This window comes from Bos taurus, chromosome 14 (genome assembly GCF_002263795.3).
Source record: "Bos taurus isolate L1 Dominette 01449 registration number 42190680 breed Hereford chromosome 14, ARS-UCD2.0, whole genome shotgun sequence".
Classification (NCBI taxonomy): Eukaryota; Metazoa; Chordata; class Mammalia; order Artiodactyla; family Bovidae; genus Bos; species Bos taurus.
In genome coordinates this window covers 73,321,563-73,340,922 of record NC_037341.1, presented here as the reverse complement: position 1 = coordinate 73,340,922, position 19,360 = coordinate 73,321,563, and the positions used below count along the sequence as shown (strand labels likewise).

General features: G+C 37.0%; 1 protein-coding gene and 1 long non-coding RNA gene across 2 annotated transcripts; one reads left to right on the top strand and one right to left on the bottom strand.

Moving 5' to 3' along the window:
- Window positions 1-305: 305 nt before the first annotated feature.
- LOC100848906 (uncharacterized) lies at window positions 306-2,467 on the bottom strand. The gene is made up of 2 exons (XR_139487.6): window positions 2,366-2,467; window positions 306-2,257 (listed from the first exon to the last, which is right to left on the bottom strand). It is a non-coding gene; the product is annotated as an uncharacterized lncRNA (long non-coding RNA).
- Window positions 2,468-2,688: 221 nt separating this feature from the next.
- OTUD6B (OTU deubiquitinase 6B) lies at window positions 2,689-19,325 on the top strand. The gene is made up of 7 exons (XM_005228598.4): window positions 2,689-2,831; window positions 3,471-3,622; window positions 6,083-6,163; window positions 11,872-12,184; window positions 13,756-13,817; window positions 15,971-16,077; window positions 16,764-19,325. Exons 1-7 carry the CDS (start codon window positions 2,750-2,752, stop codon window positions 16,846-16,848), a joined length of 882 nt encoding a protein of 293 aa, XP_005228655.4. The 5' UTR covers window positions 2,689-2,749; the 3' UTR covers window positions 16,849-19,325.
- The last annotated feature ends 35 nt before the right edge of the window (window positions 19,326-19,360 follow it).

Sequence of the window (19,360 nt, the reverse complement as noted above, 5' to 3'; positions counted from 1 at the left end):
TAATTTGTGATTTCTAGAAATATATTAAAGTTTTCTCTGCACCCTAGTATAAGATCACTTAGAAATGTTTCAGGACAATTTGAAAATAATGTAAATGCACATACACCTCTAAACTATTTACTTAATTATCTCAACTTTTCATTTATTTGGCTTACTAAATGGTTTAAGTATTGAAGTCACAGTCTAACAGTTTTTGCGATGTGTATTTTCTTTAAAGGATTACTTTACTAATTCTAAGTATATAAAGTGTACCAATTATAAATGTACAATTTTTAAAAACATGTATACATCAGTAAAGCTATCACTCATAGGAAGACATTGAACATTTATTTTACAATGAATGCCATGTTATCTACCACATAAAGCATCTTAACTGTACAGTATATTTTATAAATATGTTATAGCTTGAGTTGTCTAATAAAAATATTGCTCCCTTATAACTCATTGTTTTCATTACCTTTAAACTCTTTTACGGTTTTCTACAAATGTGGGTATCCAGGATTATAGATTGATTTTTGACCCAATTTCAATCTTTTAAAAAAATAGGAATATTTAACCAGTTTGAGTGTGGTAACTCAGCAGTACCTGTATCAATCTATTTTATGCCAATTTTAATGCTTCCTTGCTGTTTTTCACCACTTCCCCTACAATTTGAATATGTCCTATTTGTAGCATTTATTGTCAAATTTACCTACAATGATCTACTACATAAAGCAGTAGGTACTGATTTTCCACAGGCAAGATGTACTTTAAATAAGGTTTCAATCCACTACCACCCCAATCAATGATTTATAAAGTTTCTTTTTACACTACTAGTATTAGCATTACAAATTTGCTACTTCCCCACTCCTATAATTAAAACTAGAGGAAATAAAACTGTACTACTGGTTTTCCCATTTTGTTAGGTTAACATTTGATATGCCTTTATTCTACAGGTTCTGTCCACAGTGACAAAGTCCTTTTATTTTACATGTTTAACTTAAGAACATGCATATCTTTACATGCTAAAAATAAAGCAGTATTTTTTTTTTACATATTGAACATTTAGCATGCCTTTTAAGCTTATAAAGACATAAGCTGAAATTTTAGACCCAGTTTACATATTTGTTTGCATTTAGTTTTATAATTCTATGTAACATTGTAACCTTAAGGCTGTTTAACTAAATCTTACACCGATTTTTTTATACCGTTGCTTCCTTACTCTTATTATTTTAATCCATGTTATTTGTTGGCTGCAATACATCACTTAACAAAGTTTTCAATGGCAGTACTTAAAAGATATACCTTCTCAGCCTCTGCATATGTGTGAATGCTTCCAATTGCCTTGGTACAGAAATAACTTGTCAGGACATCTAATTGGTTCAAAACTATTCTCCCTTAAAACCATAGATGGGCTTCCCACGTGGTAAAGAATCCACCTGCCACCAATGAATGAGGCAAAAGAGACACCTGTTCCATCTTTGGGTGGGGAAGATCCTCTGGAGGAGAAAATGGCACCCCACTCCACTATTCCTGCTCGGAGAATCCCACGGTCCAAGGAGCCTGACAGTCCATGGGGTCGTAAAGAGCAGGATAATACTGAGCCTCTGAGCGAAAACTGCAGATATTGTTTTCTGGCATTTACAGTTGCAAGGGAAAAATGTGAGGTCAGGCTAACTTTCATCCTTTTATAAGTGGCTTGTCTTCTCTGAGATACTTGTGGACTTTTTTTCTTTACCCTTCCAATTTAAAAAAACTAGCAGGATATATCTAGGTACTGCTTTCTTTTCACTAAAACTTAATGGCACCCTTCGAGCCTTTTCTACTTGTGGATCTAGTTTGTTAACTCTGAAAATATTTCTTCAGTTAGTTCCTTAATTACAGTTTGACCTTCATTTGCTTTGTCCTCTGTTTCAGGTATTCCTATTATGCGTAGATTTTATCACCTGGACAGGTCATCGAGGTCTTCCTTCTTCTCTTTACTTGATTCTTTTTTCTGTTTTTCTTTTTTCTGCATGCTGTGAAAATTTCTCGTTTTGCGTTCACTTCAGTAATTCGATTTTGTGCCCCATCAGACTTGAACATTTCTGTTCTCTCAGCTCTCTCACACTTTTCAAGTGCTCCGACAAGAGCAATTTTGATCATTAAGCATAGGTCTTTAAGCTCTGGTGCGATATGATACTTAATCCTTGCTATATCTGTTTCCACCGCTATACTCGTTTCAAGAGGCGGCATTTTCTCAATTAGCTGTTTTCCTTTGGACCTACGGTATCAGGACCTTGAAAATAAGAAAAAGAACTTAATTCCCTACTGTTTGACTGAATCAACACAAAGATTTCCAATGAGAATTATTCAAGCTTTTGTTGAAATGTTTTTTCTTTCTTACCTTTTGAACAACTCTTCTGAACAATAGCACCAAAAGGGAAAGATGTTTTGATTAACCAACAAAACAAACGTCCAAAACGGTTCCTCTCTACGTAATCTCTGCACGCCTCAAGCTACGTCATCTCTGCACGCCTCAAGTCAGGGCCAATAGACTAGCGCTCACATGCAAACATCAGCTGACGGAGCCACCCCGCCGCCCCGCCCAATCAGCGCGGGTCAAGGGAGTGCGCACGCGCATCCTCTTTACTTGCGCTCCTGTACCGCCTTAAGGCGGGGCTGGATGCCAGTCGCGTCCAATGGCGCGCGGGGTGAAGGTTGAAAGGTGGAAGGTGGCGCTAGGCCGTGGCTCTGGTTCTCAGCGCGTGTGTTGGGCTGCCTACCTGTCATGGAGGCAGTCTTGACTGAGGAGCTTGATGAAGAGGAACAGCTGGTGAGACGGCATCGCAAAGAGAAGAAGGAGCTGCAAGGTGACGGGGGAGTGGGGAACCCAGGAGTCGCCAGGACCCAGGGAAGGGAGCGTGGCGCGTCGGTTCTGGGGAACGTTGAGGGACTTCTGAACCCTTCTAGGGTTCTTCAGGGTAGCCAGTGACCTACATCCCAGGCCCCCTTAATCCCCTCGACCTTCAAAAGCTTCCTCTCTTCGGGTGCACCACGTTCCCCCATCCTGCGAGGCCGCCGGGGTGCGGGTTTCTGAAAATCCTTGTAAGCCACCGCCTTGGACTCAGGCCCCCCCTTTCCTGTTCCTGCCCTAGTTAACCGACACTTGACCCTAATGGGTGCGTTTCGAAATATCTCACCTCAGTTTTAAGGACTCGGAAAGGACAGTTGAAAGATTTAAACGTTTAAGTTTCCTCCCCGCCGCCCGCCCTTTCCTCATCCCATACCAAACTCACGGTTATGTTATTATTATTATTTTTTTTTTGAGAGAGGGTCTCGGCTTCTTCTGGACTCTTCTCTGTAGCTGTCTGTTTTGTAATTTGTCTTTTTACTTTCATAATTACCTTTTTTCCTGTATCCTTTTCTTCTTACCATCTCCTTATTGCTATTATTTCTTATTTCCTCTTAATCCCTGGGTTTTTGACGTAATGATTTTGGTGGCTTTTCAGCCAAAATACAGAGTATGAAGAATGCTGTTCCCAGGAATGACAAAAAGAGGAGGAAGCAACTTACAGAAGATGTTGCTAAGTTAGAAGCAGAAATGGAACAGAAACATAGAGAGGAGCTGGATCAGTTGAAGTTGACTTCTAAAGAGAGTAAAGTATGTGAAATTAATGTTTCTCCTTGTCTACAACATCGGAAAACAGTCGGCCACTTCTGTTACACGGTTAACTATGAAATCGTAAAACCGGAGGGAAAGAAGGCACTTAGTCATGCTCAGGCATCACCTTTCATTGTTATTTTTGTGATCAGATTTATATGGTAGTGTGTTTTTTAAGGAAGGTCAGCAAAGAAAGTCTACTGCCCCAAAGATGAACAGATTCATAAAATGGGCTAGAGGAAGCTTTACCAAAAGAAAGTGGAAGACCAGTCTCCTAGTGTCAGAATTGCTATTAAGTAGTATTTGAACCTGGGCAAATTTACGTAATCTAATCGAGCATCAATTTCTTCACATATATGATACAAATACTACTGCTGTTTAAGCACAAGATTTTTCTAAGAAATAGAATAAATGTGACATCATTTTTTAAGTTATGAAAGTGCTTTATGAGCAAGTTGTAATAAATAGAAATGTACTGATGTTTCTTGGGTAAATTGGAGCATGTTAACTGTCATCAGTTTAGCCAATACGTATTTCATCATTATAGCTGCACAGTGTTTTGTATGCCACATACTTTGTTTAACATATTGCATTCATTTTCTCAGATAATTCTCACAATAACACACTAGTCAGTGTTACCTCTGAAGTAAGTGTAGATAATCCCATTTTTAAAGTGGGAGACAGATTCAGAGAGATTAAAAACTTCCTTCTAAATTTATAACAACTCTTAAGTACCAAAGCCCGAATTCAAATTTAGAGCTGTCTTACTCCAGAAGGTAAATACTGAATTCGGTTATAATTTTTATCTAGAGTGATAATTTATTTCATGGGTTTTAGATGTCAAATATCATAGACTCCCTAATCTCACTCTCATTTTTGATAGTTGAAAAGTTCTTATGTCTATGCAAGATTTTATCTAGTAGTAGTAGTCGTAGTGAAGTTGCTAAGTTGGGTCCAACTCTTGTGACCCCATGGACTGTAGCCTGCCAGGCTCCTCTGTCCGTGGGATTCTCCAGACAAGAATACTGGACTGGGTTGCCATTTCCTTCTCCAGGGGATCTTCCCAACCTAGGAATCGAACCCAGGTCTCCTGCATTGCAGGCAGATTCTTTACCAACTGAGTTATAAGGGAAGCCCAAGACTTTATCTACCATAAATAAATTTCATTTGGTTTATTTTTGGTCTGCTGTTGACAGGGAAAATGGCTTGTTTATACTAATTTACAGGTATTGAACTTAGTTTTATTTTCTTGAAGTTTTTTTGCCATTCATCAAGATCCTGGCCTTCCTTGCATTTAACACACTTCATTAAAATCCAAGTAACAAGGCATGCTTCCAGATGTTTGTATTGTTAGAGTCATGGCATTCCTAATTATCTCCATATCTTTTCTGTTAGTGAGATAGTTTAGTTTCAGGCCCTTCAATTGTGAGATTTCTTTCCTAGGTCTCGAAGGTGAAAAATGTTTGATTGTTAAGCTACATATTGTCCAACTGTTAAAATACAAACTCCCCATCTACTTTGAACTATTATCTTTTTTTAATTTTAACTGAAACGTGTTTTCTTCTAGAATGTCATCTGAATTCTTTTGTCATTTCTTTCTCTTTTTTTCCCCAGTTGTTTCTTTGTATCTTGCCTTCAGTATGGCAGTTTGTTAAATTTTAGCACATTCCTCTGAAAAACTGTAAGAATCCTATTTCACTCTTTGAAGTCTTAATCTTATTTTGACATTTTGATCATTTGGGCCAAAGAGATGTAGAGACTGCTGACTCTTGTTATTAGAGGCTTTGATATGTTCCATGTATGGGTCACCTAAAAACTAGCTTAATATATAGTTGTGGTAATAAAATACTAGCTGTTAATCCTGATAGTAAATAAGTCTAACATCTGTTTTCTTTAGCAAACATATAACAGTCATTTGATGATTCAGACTGGTTGTAATGTTTTAATGATAACTATAAATTAATAAATTTCTACTAGGGTCAAGAAGCATTGCTGCTCAGGTTCTGGCTAATTATGATGGAGGAAGGCCTTTGCCCCCACTTTTGAGGTTATGAAAGTAGTATAAACTGAGCCAGCACGGTAATATATTACTTTATATGTTCTATAAAGTAAAACATTTAGAGATGGGAAGGGTGGCGCGCTGAATGAATTGGCACTTGTAGGAAGTATTTATACGAATGGAGTAGGCATTCTGAGAAGGAAGGAAACCATGCAGAAATAAGCATTGTCTTGGTAGAGCTATAAGGAAAGTTCTTGGGAACCTGACAAATTCTCTCTAAAATATAGAGAAAGTATATACAAGCATGTCATTTAGTATTGTATCTAGTGCTGTTATTCAGATTTGAATTGTGGAATGACACATAATATGTGATTTGCAATAATAATTTAATAATCTAATACTTTGAATAATAACTTAAAGGTATTTTTCCTTAACTTGGTAATGTTTTTTGTTTCCTTTAGATCGATTCTGTTGCTGTTAATATTTCAAACTTGGTTCTTGAGAATCAGCCACTTCGGATATCAAAAGCACAAAAGAGACGGGTATGAAAGTCGCCTAGTATTTATTAGTGCTGTATGTGTAATACTATCTTAGGTGTTGTATTGGAAGGGAATAGAAAAAAAAAGGGAATTCCCTTGCCAAAGGACCTAAACTAACATTTATTAGGCTTTGAAGTGAACTCGCTCAGTCGTGTCCAACTCTTTGCGACCCCGTAGACTGTAGCCTATGAGGCTCCTCCGTCTTTGGGATTCTCCAGGCAAGAATACTGGAGTGGATTGCCATTTCCTTCTCCACGAGATCTTCCCGACCCAGGGATTGAACCGAGGTCTCCCACATTGCGGGCAGACACTTTTACTTTCTGAGCCACCAGGGAAGCCCTATTATTAGGCTTTAGATTATATGAAATCTCATTTAGTCTTGACAGTAATCCTGTGAAGTAGGATTTCTTATCCTCATTTTATAGATAAGAAAATAGGCATATGTCCAGTCTGCAGTTCTCATAGGAGGGTGGATCTAGGAAAGGGGGTGTGAAAAGGATATTTTTTACAAATATATTATTCCAGACTTAATTTAGAATCTGAAGAGTGTGAGCGCAGGTGATTCTGATGTACAGTTTTCGTTAAAAACTATGATATTAAGTGGTAAAAGAAGAATTTGAACCTAGAAAATTAACAGGATTATGTAGTTATATATGTATTGGTTAGTTGTGATGAAAATTTAGAGAAGGAAAGATTCACTCTGCTACGTGTTAAATAGTTGGTATTTGGTGGAAATATAATTATTTAGTTAGGCTATTTGGAGTAAGTGAGACATCTTGCACAAAAACAAATGGGAGAATGAAATTTTGCATCATCAAAGAGCTCTAAGGAAACTGATTTATTGGATGTAATAAGTTTATGATATCAAAATTATGGGAATGCAATTAGATAGGAAAGGGCTTTTCACTTTGAAAAAGAACAAGAAGTTTAAATCCAGTCTTTTTATTCTCAAATATTGTTTTTATTAATACAATGTTTTCTAGAATTTAAATGTTTATTTTTAAACTAGCTTGTATCTTATAATTTAGTAGTAAATATAATTTAGTATGTACATTTAATTGCACATGGAATTGATGTCAGTCAGGTGGAGATTTTAATCCCACTGTGGTGGCTTTGGATAAGATTCTTAACCTTTCTAAGCCTTAGTTTCATATGTATGAAATGACAGTGGAAGTGTTAGTTGCTCAGCCGTGTCTGATCCTTTGGACTCTTTGCCACCCCTTGGACTGTAGCCCTCCAGACTTCTCTGTCCATGGAATTTTAAAGGCAAGAATACCAGAGTGGGTTGATACTCCCTTCTCCAGGGGATCTTCCTGACCCAGGGATTGAATCTGGGTCTCCAGCATTGCAGGCAGATTCTTTACCATCTGAGCCACCAAGGAAGCCCATGTATACAATAGGAGAAAATAGTACCTACTTCATAGAGTTATTGTGAATGTTAAATAATTTACTGTTTCCAGAGCCCTAACACAAGGCCTGAAGAATGCTGGGCCAACAAATGATACTGTTTGCACTGTGTTTAAGCACTGCATCGTGTACCGCTTAAGAAATTCAACCTAAGACAATTTGTTTGAAAGTTGCTTAAGTTGCAAATTGTCAAGCATTTCTTGTACTAATGTAAAATTTTATTCTTGCGTAATTATTGTGAACTTCATAGACTTCATAGAAATTTAGGTTTTATGGTATCTTAGAGGTTATCTTGGAGAAGGCACTGGTGACCTACTCCAGTACCCTTGCCTGGAAAATCCCATGGATGGAGGAGCCTGGTAGGCTGCAGTCCATGGGGTCGCTAAGAGTCGGACAGGACTGAGCGACTTCACTTTCACTTTTCACTTTCATGCATTGGAGAAGGAAATGGCAACCCACTCCAGTGTTCTTGCCTGGAGAATCCCAGGGACGGGGGAGCCTGGTGGGCTGCCGTCTATGGGGTCGAACAGAGTCGGACACGACTGACGTGACCTAGCAGCAGCAGAGGTTATCTAATTCACCAGCTCTCTACTTAACGACATATGTTCTTTCTGTTATAGTCTTATAATTGTCATCTATTTTCTATAGGTCAGAAGTGAAGGGCAGAAATTTTGCATAACAAAATATTTGCTGGAATTGACTCTGCTTAGTGTATAGTAGTATATAGTATATACATAACTTAGTGTGTGTGCGCTGTCATTGTCGTGTCCAACTCTTTGCAGCACCATGGACTGCAGTCCGCCAGGCTCCTCTGGGATTTCCCAGGCAAGAATACTGGAATGGGTTGCCATTTCCTTCTCCAGGGGATCTTTCCCACCCAGGTCTCCTGCATTGCAGACAGACTATTTACTGTCTGAGCCACCATGGAAGCCCCTGTATCTTATTAGAGTAGCAACTATTTAGTTCTAGAAAACAATACAACTCCTTTCTATCAAAATTTGTTCACTCTACCTTGTCCCTTAGGCAACAAAACAAAGGCTTACCTTTCTCAAACGTTTTGTTACTTCTAAAATATTGCATAGCTGAAATGCATACTTTTTCCAGCTAAAGTGTCAAAAAATGTATATTTTTATAGTCAGCAGATTGGCAACACTTCTCTGCCAAGTCAACACTTGGCAGAGAAAACACCCACGTAAGTAACGCCCAAAGTTTCTTCCTGCTTTGTTGTGTTAATAGGATTTTGGAGCAGAAAACACTGAGTTTATAGTATTTGAGAAAATGGGACCTGAAAACAAGGGTAGATAATTGGGTCTTAGACTTACATTGAACTACTTCCCACCCCACTCCCTACTCCTGCCCACCCAGAGGCACCAAGGAATGAAAAGTCAGTTAACTAATGATGTTTATCTTTGGGAGAGATACAACTCTCTGGTAGAAAAACATGCAAAATTTTATGCAGATTTATTACTGGGATATCTTAAGAGCAAATCCCATATTTTCAATTTAGAAAAGCATAGGGAGTATTTTATTTATCTCAGACAGCTTCAGTGAAAACTCATTGGTATGGTAGAAACAGCCTGAAATAGAACGTAGAACTGGGTTCCAAAAATTTGAAATTTGAGAGCTGGAATGAGATCTCCTTCAGTTTCTTTATATTATAAACAAGAAAGCTGAGGAGGCTCAAGCTGTCTCAGTGGCATGCTAAAAGTTTACAACTGCTGCACTAGTTCCCAGCTCTTAAGATTTATCTTCAGATTTGTTTTTGCTGTTGCTATACCAGAATGACTTGAGTTTTACTGAGAGTGTATTTTTGAGTTATTGTGCTATTGTGCTATTTTCACCTTACATACATTTTCATTAGAGTTTATTGATGCAGTTCTATCTCCAGGACTAGGGCTGTAAAATGAAAATTGCTCATGCCATGGAAAACTGCCGTTGGAAAACTTCATATAGTAGAAGAATGTTGGGAAAACAATCCTGTGTTTTTTACCTGGTGTCCTGGAAAGGAAATACAGTTGCTTTGTAATATTGAAGCAGAGCATGAGGGAAAAAAAATGAGATTCTTGGATGAGTATTTTAGAGGCTTAAATTAAGGTTTTACAGATAGTGTAAAGTTCCAGTTTTCCGGTAGTGCTTGACATCATTAACTCCAGCTCCCATCTGCTCCAACTTTGATTCAGGTGCCTGGATAGAAGGAGCTCTCTGTGTTGTCCCTGGTCCCTGCTCAGCTTCTAACCAACTCTAAGGCCTTTGGAAATCTTTCTTCATGCTGTTTTGGAAATCTTCCTTTCCTCAGAAGAGGAAAATGAGGGGTTTTGGCTTAGATGATATTCACGGTGCTTATTCTTCCTCTCCCCTCTGAAAAGTGTTTTCTGTGGTCTTTTAAAGTAATAGTGCCACCTTGTGTTTTAAGGTTTTATGCCACTGTGATCCACACTTGCAGATATGCTGTGAAATAAATTGTATCATGTTACTTTTGGCATGGTTTGAGTTGGAAAGAAAACATTTAAATAGGTTTATGTTTTATTAAGATAATGTGCTTTTGATTCAGGTAACTTAGGAAGCACTAGCTTTATCTGGCATGGCATATAACAAGCATATAGTAGAAGCAGGTGGCATTAAATCAAATTGGAATGAAATTTGCCTTTCCATTCATATTTTCTGCCCTTAAGGAAAGGTTAGAGCTGGGGATATAAAAATTTTTACCTGTATCTTCTTTTTCTTGGTTTATCCAAATCCTTCACTGTAGTTTGCTATCAGTACATCAAAATTTATAGAATGTAGTTTAACTTTTTATTCTCTTAAGTTGAAAATATTTGCTCTCAGCGTACAAATAAAACATACCATGGACAGCTAGAGAGCTGTTTACACGCACAGACAGGCACATGTGCTACGTGCTCAGTTGTATCTGACGCTTTGTGACCCCATGGATTGTAGCCTGCCAGGCTCTTCTGTCTGTGGAATTTTCCAGGCAAGGGTACTGGAGTGGGTTGCCATTTCCTCTTCCAGGGGATCTTCCCGACCCAGGGATCGAATCCCATCTCCTGCATTGACATTTTACCATTGAGCCACCTGGGAAGATACCGTGGTACCCAAAAGGAACTGTGGGGATTCGGAAACATGTTCACACACACACACATGCAGGCTCACACACAAAACAAAACTTACTTTGTAATCCTACCATCCAGAGAAAAGCACTGTTGTATGGATGTCCTTCTGGTGCTTTTTGAACTATGTATGCGTAGACTTTCATATTATTAACTATGCACCGTCTTTCGCCTCCCACCTCATCTCTTGACACTTTTCTCTGGTATTCTAGCTATATGAACTGTGTTCAGCCATGAATGAAGCATACAGTGCTTTCTGTCTTTTGATCCTTGTTATTCCAAGTGTCAGGAATTTTCTCTCTTTTTCCTAGCCTTCCCACTCTACTTCCTATCCATCCTTCATGTCATAAATCTCTCTTTACCTTCTCCTCATCCCATCTTTGCATATGTTGGCATGGGAAGATTTCTTAGGAAATTTGAATAGAAGGAAAGCAAGTTGAAGAATGTAATGTATGATAGCACTTTTGTTAAAATACTGTTTTCTATAGATTTTCTATGAGTACATCTGTATTTATTAAAATGCATAGGAAAAAAGTCTAGAGGGATACATATCATATCTCTAGAGCAGGCCCTGAGAGATTGGCAGTGGTCCTTAAGGGGGACTTTAGATTATCTGTAATAATTTTTTTTAATAGAGAAGAATGTTTTTATCTGTTACTTAAGCTAAATGTGTGTGTGTTTGTATGTGGTCATTTTTGTTAAATGCCAGCTAAATAGAGCTGCTATACCCTTCTAAAGACCTGAGCAAATTAATGCCTTGCTCATGAGCTGGTGATCTAGCACATTAAGACCTCACTGGTGGAATAATAAGTTATAAAGCTTGGACTTAAGTATGATAATGATGTTACTTTAAGGCCTAGGACAGCTCAATCTACCATAGTACTTTGAAATCAGTAAGTCAGGTTTTTAGAAACTTGGCATATAGTTTCAGACAGACTTCACAGAAAAATTTGAGAGCCTTCTTTTGTTCCAAGACAGAGCTCAGTGCTGGGTACGCACAGATGAGAAATATTGTTTGCCTTTAGAAGAGTTCACAGTATCGAAAATTCTACAGGTGATGAGATCATCTATCTCATAGTGCTTGTGGGAGAAGGGAGAAAAATGTTTTTGAGAATCTTATATTTCTGGCCCCAGGATAAATGTAAATGAGTCTTAATTATTAGGAATTAACTTTCCTACATTTTACCCTCTGCATAGGACAAAAAGGCTGCATTGGAAAAGGAGCGGGAAGAAAGGATAGCCGAAGCTGAAATTGAAAACTTAACCGGAGCTAGACATGTAGAAAGTGAAAAACTTGCTCAAATATTGGCAGCTAGACAGTTGGAAATTAAACAGATTCCATCTGATGGGCACTGTATGTATAGAGCCATTGAAGATCAGCTGAAAGAGCAGAACGGCGTTCTGACTGTAGCTGCCTTAAGATGTCAGACTGCTAACTATATGCAGAGTCATGTGGAAGACTTTCTGCCATTTTTAACAAATCCTAATACAGGAGAAATGTATACTCCAGGTAATTTATTTTTCTCTGCTACGTCTTGTTGCTGTTGTAGCTGTGATGGTTATTAAGTAAAGTGGTTTCTGTAACTGAGAATGAAAAAAAAAAGAAAGCCTGAATAGTCCTATGGGGGGAAAAACATCTAACATTTAGGCAAAATTATTTTCTATGACTTTAGTAGATGAGAGCACATTTTTGTTTATCAAGATCTTTTTAAGTACTTAACTATTTTGTAGTTGAAATATTAATCTTAAGATAAAAATAGGAATAGGGTTCGTATTACTAGTTTAAAAAGTGTGTAAATAAGTTCATATTTCACAAAGTTAAGCTTTGTCTAGTCTCTGCAAGTATCGGGTCTGAAGATGATCAGTAGAGAATGGTTAGGAAAACTAATTCCTCCTCTTATCCTGTACTTTGGAAGATTTAATTTTATTTTTGATAAGTCATAATATTCAGGCAGAATTTGACTGCAAAACCTGCCTTATTATTCTGTATAATATCTTTGATAGTTGGGAAAGTTAAAAAAAAATGCATAACTAGCAAATAAAGGAGGAAACAAGTAAAAATTTGAAAAGTTTCTGAAAGCGAAAGGGGAGTAAGGGAGAAAAAGTTAGTCCTTGAGATAAGACAGCAGACATGGCAGTATTCCCTGAGAGTAAGTCGTATGTTCAGGGTGGATTGAAGAGGGGAAGGCTAGGGTTGACTTTTGTTTAATGAAGTCCCCAGCTGTGCTAGTTGTAGGGCAGGGGAGAGGAGGTGATACCTCAGCTTGGTGAATCAAAGAAAAAGACAAAAGCTGTAATTATCCCCAGTCCTTCAGTCAATGTTTATTGAGGGCCGCAGCATGCTGATGCACTGTTCTCATCACTGGGAATGTGAGACAGTGAATAAGATGAGCACACGGGACGTGTTTTCTCCTAGATGCCCATATTTTTTTTTTCCTCTTCCTCTAAACACCAAGGGTATTAGTGTTTTTTCTGACTTTAACTTTCTGTATAACAGCAGTGTGTATGCTCAAGATATGCCATTATAAACTCTGAAGTTAGGTCTTTTACCTCCTCTCAAGCCTGATACAGGAAGACCTTTTTTTGGCTAGAATAATAAATATTTCCAAAATATGTAGGCACTGTTTGATGTCACTGTCACTGTCATCAAATAGTCACGGGAAAGGAGTTTCAGCTCATTTGTACTTTAATTCTCTACTCACATTTCTTATAGGGTTTTTCAGAGGATGCATCTTTTAATCTTTTAGCATATTCTTTCAGATGCAGATTTGGATTTTACAATGTGAATGTGGTGGCAGTTTTGGGGTCAGTGCTTGGATCAAGAGAGAGGTAGGCTTATAATTTAGTTGAGATTGCTAGACCTCAGGTTGAGGGAGAGAAACAGAGATGAATTGCTTTGCTCTTAGATGGAAAGTTGGAGTGAGTTAAGTTTGGATTTGGGAAATGGATTAAATTCTGGAGGATATAGGTGGAGAAGGAGGAAGTTCGTAACTTGGGCAGTTTCATCAGGCATTGTGGGAGTTACAAAAGGGATCTAATACGAATTCTAAAAAGTGCTGTATTCTGATCTGTTTCCAACAGAAGAGTTTGGAAAGTATTGTGATGATATTGTAAACACAGCTGCTTGGGGGGGTCAACTTGAGGTAAGTTTGTTATTCATCGTGAAATTGTTAAATTATTTTTAAATCCCTTCTGTAGTTTTTAGACATATTTTTCAGGTGATCCAAATTTTTCTTCGACAATTCCTTTTCTTTATTTATTTGCTATTTCTCTACTGATAAAACATTGATATAAGGAGTTAATATTCTTAGGCCTTTAATTTAATTATGTACCTTTGGGAACTGAGGCACTATTTAATTTTAAATAGCCCAGTGTTTGATCTGTGAGTTGGTGAAGCTAGTGTTGTGTCTGCATTTTTCCATTTGTGATCTTGCTACAGGCAATATATTTGAGTTTATGGACTTATGAAAGTGAAGATTTTCTCAAATACAGTAAAATTTTACCCAAGATGAAAATCACATTGGAAAACGTCAGAAATAGAAAACAATATTTTAATGTGAGATTACAGGTCAAATCCTACCATAACACATCTATTACAATTGTGTCTTGAGTTCCTAGTTGATACTGACTGATTTGAAAGCAATATTTAATGCATTAAAATTTACTTACAAGGAAATATGTTAGTCATTTGTAGGGAGTTAATAATGATTTTTTTTAAAGCTCTAATTATTTATCTTAACTGTTATCTTTGTTTCATTAAAGGAAAATAAAACCCCTGAGTGTGCAGGTGGTGATGAGGTAGCTTGGGGTGTTAGAAGTCAGGGAGTAACAGGGAAAGTCTGGGGGCTGGGTGCTGGTTCCTTCTACTTCTCAGTTTTCTGACTTTGGGGGAGTCAGCCAACCTCCTGAGCTCCAGTTTCCTGATGATTGAATGAGGATAATAAAACCCCATGTGTACGTGATAGTTCATTTGTATATATTAAACAAAGCAAAGGCTATATGCATTGAAGTTTGAAGCTAAAGTGCTACATGGATGAATCTAACAGTATTATTAATATTACTGTGTAATGATGATTGCTGCTGCTGCTAAGTTGCTTCACTTGTGTCCGACTCTGTGTGGCCCCATAGACGGCAGCCCACCAGGCTCCACCGCCCCTGGGATTCTCCAGGCGAGAACACTGGAGTGGGTTGCCATTCCCTTCTCCAGTGCATGAAAGTGAAAAGTGGAAGTGAAGTTGCTCAGTCGCGTCCGACTCTTCACGACCCCATGGACTGCAGCCTACCAGGCTCCTCCATCCATGGGATTCTCCAGGCAAGAGTACTGGAGTGGGGTGCCATTGCCTTCTCTGGTAATGATGATTAGTCATCTCAAATAGTTTGTGGCTCTGAATATTTCACTTCAAGAGTTAAATTTGAAGATAGGACATGATTGCTTCATCAAAGTGTTTTTCTTAGCAGTCCTATATTTGTACCTCTTCTCAGCCACCAGAGGGAACTTGTTTTATATGCCTTAATGTTGTATATGCCTCTCCTGGGTCTTTGAAACTTGGGAAGGTTAGCTTTGTGACTACATTAGGAGTAATTAAAGGTGCTTGAACTTTTAATAAGAATCTCAAATCAATGTGAGTTCTAGAGACATAAGTGACTCTTTTTAAATTGAGAAAAACCTTTAAACATCTTTTGAAGGACATTTTCTCTTAAATCATTTGTGAATTCATTTGAAATAAGAGTTGCTGTTTTCACAATGGAGTAAATTTAAATTATTAAAGAGAAATTCTGTGTATGATTTCTGAAGACTTAGATGGGATGCTGGGAGAAGGCAATGGCACCCTACTCCAGTACTCTTGCCTGGAAAATCCCATGGACGGAGGAGCCTGGTGGGCTGCAGTCCATGGGGTTGCTGAGGGTCAGACATGACTGAGTGACTTCACTTTCACTTTTCACTTTCCTGCATTGGAGGAGGAAATGGCAACCCATTCCAGTATTCTTGCCTGGAGAATCCCAGGGACGGCGGAGCCTGGTGGGCTGCCGTCTAAGGGGCTGCACAGAATTGGACACGCAGCAGCAGCAGCAGCAGCAGCAGATGGGATGCTAAGATGTCCAGAGCTTGTTTTGTACCCTCCATTCCGTGCCCTTTTACTGAGCTCTTGATGTGTATTAAGGAATAGAAGTAGATGCCTGCTCTGACTGGTTGCCCTGTTCATGCATCAACTCAGTAGTTTATGATTTGAATAAGATTTACCTCTATTTCTCTTATATATATGTATATATATAGTTTCCATTTTGTCTTTTATAGCTAAGAGCCCTGTCTCACATTTTACGAACACCAATAGAGATAATACAGGCAGATTCTCCTCCTATAGTAGTTGGTGAAGAATATCCAGAAAATCCATTAATACTTGTGTAAGTACCTAGAAATTCCTGATGTTAATATTTTTCATAATTAAGACAAAAGGGATTATGGAAAATTTTAGGTTATGTATGTTGATTAATCAAAACAAGTCTATTTTCAGCAGCATTAATTATGCTTATTTCATGTTAAAGGCAATTACAGAATTAGAAAGCATTGTCAAAATACATGGTTTAGATAACTGTTTAAACCTTTTGTGATTTATTCTTATGTATGTGTTAAGAATAAAGTCATTTCTAAAGGTTACAAAATTTTAGGATTATTTTTAATGTTTTTCTGGTTTGACATTAATAATGCTAAAAGTTTTAGCAAGTGTAAAAGCTGAAATACACTCATGTTGCCTTATTGTTTATTCTTTAGAGATTTTTTTCTTCATATTGTCAAAGTATTTTACATAATTGAGAGTTCTCTGAAACACAGCATGGAGAATTCGCCATCTCAGTCTTTTTTTCACTCTAATGATTGTGTTTTACCGGACAACCTCAGCAGAGTTATTGAACCATATTTTACTCACTGATGATGCTTTTTAAATGGTGTTAAAGTTTTAAGTAGTGAAGTCTATTGAATGATACTGCTGTGAAGTGATTAATTCAGAGTACTTGGTTTTAAATACATAAAACATTTATATACAGTGAAATACTTTTGTCTAAATTACTTATTTCTCCTTTTTCCATTTCAGTTATATGAGACATGCATATGGCTTAGGAGAACACTACAATTCTGTTACACGGTTGGTGAACACAGCTACTGAAAATTGCAGCTAGTCTATAAAATGTTGCTATTATGTCAGTGTGCTGATCTGAGTATTAATACCAAGTATTGGATTATTCTCAGTGTTTCTGAAAAAACACAACTACCTTAAAAGAGTTTTATGGCAAAGCTACTAATAGGTTTTAAAAAAACGTGTCCGAGAGAAACTTTAACCAGTGTCCCCTTAATGGTGTTTTAAAAAACACTTGTAAGTTCTTTGTGGAGAATATCATTTATAGACCAAGATGGTACCCTGATTGTTGATATTTTTATTAAATATAAGATTCTGAACATTCTATTCTGTGTTGAAGTTGTTAAAAAAATTTTTTTCCTCCTTATTACCGAAAGCTTTCAGTAACCATATCAATGTAAATTTTCGTGAAGAAGTGAAATGACTCAGTCTCTTTGACATTGCAATAATGTGATGGTGATAACAAATTTAATTAATGTTTATAAATAATTCGATTGCAGTAACATTGCTGTTGATGGGATTAATGCTGTGACTTTTTAACATTTATTTTTAATTGGAGGATAATTGCTTTAGAACGTGTTGGTTTCTGCCATGTAACAACATGAATCAGCCCTACGTATACATATAGCCCTTCCCTCTGGAACCTCCCTCCCATCCCTACCCTTCCCACCCCTTTAGGTTGATGCTGTGACATTTTTGTAACCCCATCAAAGTGCAGCTAAGAAGGTTGCTTTAATAAAAATAAAAATAAGTCTTTTATTTGTATATAACTTTAAAAGATGCAGCACATTATTGCTTTTCTAATTCATTGATTATTCCGTGTTATTTCTCAACTTCAGAATGGTTGTGACAACATCATTTCTTGATTATCTTAACTATAAATTTTTATATTCTTTGTTGTACTTTCTCCATCACTACTCAGCTGCTTTGCTTGCCTTGCACCCTTTTCTACTGAGAAATAGTTATTAGCTTCTGTTATTCTTTACCTTGTGCAAATTGAAGGAGTAGCAATTTGTAAATTTGTAAAAGGGTCCAAGGCCAAATTTACTTCAAATTCTTCTTTTCCAATTTGTCTCATAAGGTTTCTCTTTTTGCTTCATTCTCTAGGATTAGGGAAAGCCTTTGTTACTTACTATTTTATTAGCCTTATTAATTTTATCTTTCCTCAAATATTTGAAAATATTTGTTTCAAATATCTGGGAATTTTTATGTTTTATATATAGGGATAAAGCTGAAAGCCACTGTTGAGTCAAGACTGTATAATAAAATCAGTACAGTACTTTTCAGTTGAATGATTTGTCAGATCAGATTTTAAGTTATTTATAAAAATATTTTAAGAAGATGGTACACCCATATGTACAAATGTTTGTGATAATTTGTTATGTAAGGGGTTTTATGCTAATGAGACCTTTTTGGTTGATCTGTTTTTCTCAGATAAGTAACTAATAACATTTTACATCAAGTGTATATAAAGTTTGAATTTTTTCTCCATGAATGCAACTAATTTTTCTAAGTAAATACTGGGTTTTATGAGCTTCCCCAGTGGCTCAGTGGTAAAGAATCCACCTGCAATGCAGGAGATATGGAGACCAGTGTTTGATCCCTGGGTCGGGAAGATCCCCTGTAATGGGAAATGGCAACCCACTCCAGTAATCTTGCCTGGAAAATTCCATGGACAGAGGAGCCTGGTGGGCTGTATAGTCTGTGGTGTCACAGAGTTGGACACGCCTGGATAACTAAGTAACAACAACTGGGTTTTATAACATAAAAAACAGGATATCAGTGTTATGTATTCAGCAGGCAACAGTGTGTGGAACTATTGAGCAGATAAATACTGCATGAAAGTATTATACACTTGCAAAGATTAAGAACCATTCTGCCTGCTAAGCAAAATATATTCTGAAGCCTGCTTGTTTTGTAATGCTGGATCTGGATTTCTTTGCAAAGGAGGGGCGGTGGGTAATCTGTTACTTTAAAATTAAAAGAGAAGCATTAAGCAATAAAATAAGATACAGTGAAATCTAGTTATTGTAAATTCCCACTATACTTAAAGTATTGTAAAATAACTTATTGGCTTTTTTTTTTCTAGCAGGGTGAATAGAATTTTTTTGATTATAGGTATATTTTTTATTTTTAAATGGCCAATATGGTTATGGACAGGATTTGTATGTTTCAGCCTCTGTTCTTTCATAAAACTTGAGATAAAAATTATTTTAGCTGTGACCTAAAATTAAAGTCTGAAAAATGGCACGTATTAAGTTAAAAGCAGCATATACTAGTTTAGTTTGCTGTATGATGCTGATCTTGTAGGAAAATCTGATAAGCTTTCTTTTGTCCTGACTTAGAAAAGTATGTGTCAGAGTTCTGGAATATGTCTAATTTACTTCAGTGAATTTATCTGCTTAAGTATGTTTATAACATATAAAGCAAATAAGGATGTGTAACTATAGTTAACAGTACAATTTTGTCCATATTATCTAAACGTTTGCTAAAAGAAAAAATAAAAGATGAATTAAATCAGCATTGTTCAAATTGTTATTCTTTAATACTTTTAG

Excerpts from the sequence above, each read along its gene's own strand:
- OTUD6B (XM_005228598.4), top strand. The coding sequence starts at position 2,750 with ATGGAGGCAGTCTTGACTGAGGAGCTTGATGAAGAGGAACAGCTGGTG. Across the intron at positions 2,832-3,470 it reads AGAGAAGAAGGAGCTGCAAG|CCAAAATACAGAGTATGAAG; the intron begins GTGACGGGGGAG and ends GTGGCTTTTCAG. Across the intron at positions 16,078-16,763 it reads GAAAATCCATTAATACTTGT|TTATATGAGACATGCATATG; the intron begins GTAAGTACCTAG and ends TTTCCATTTCAG.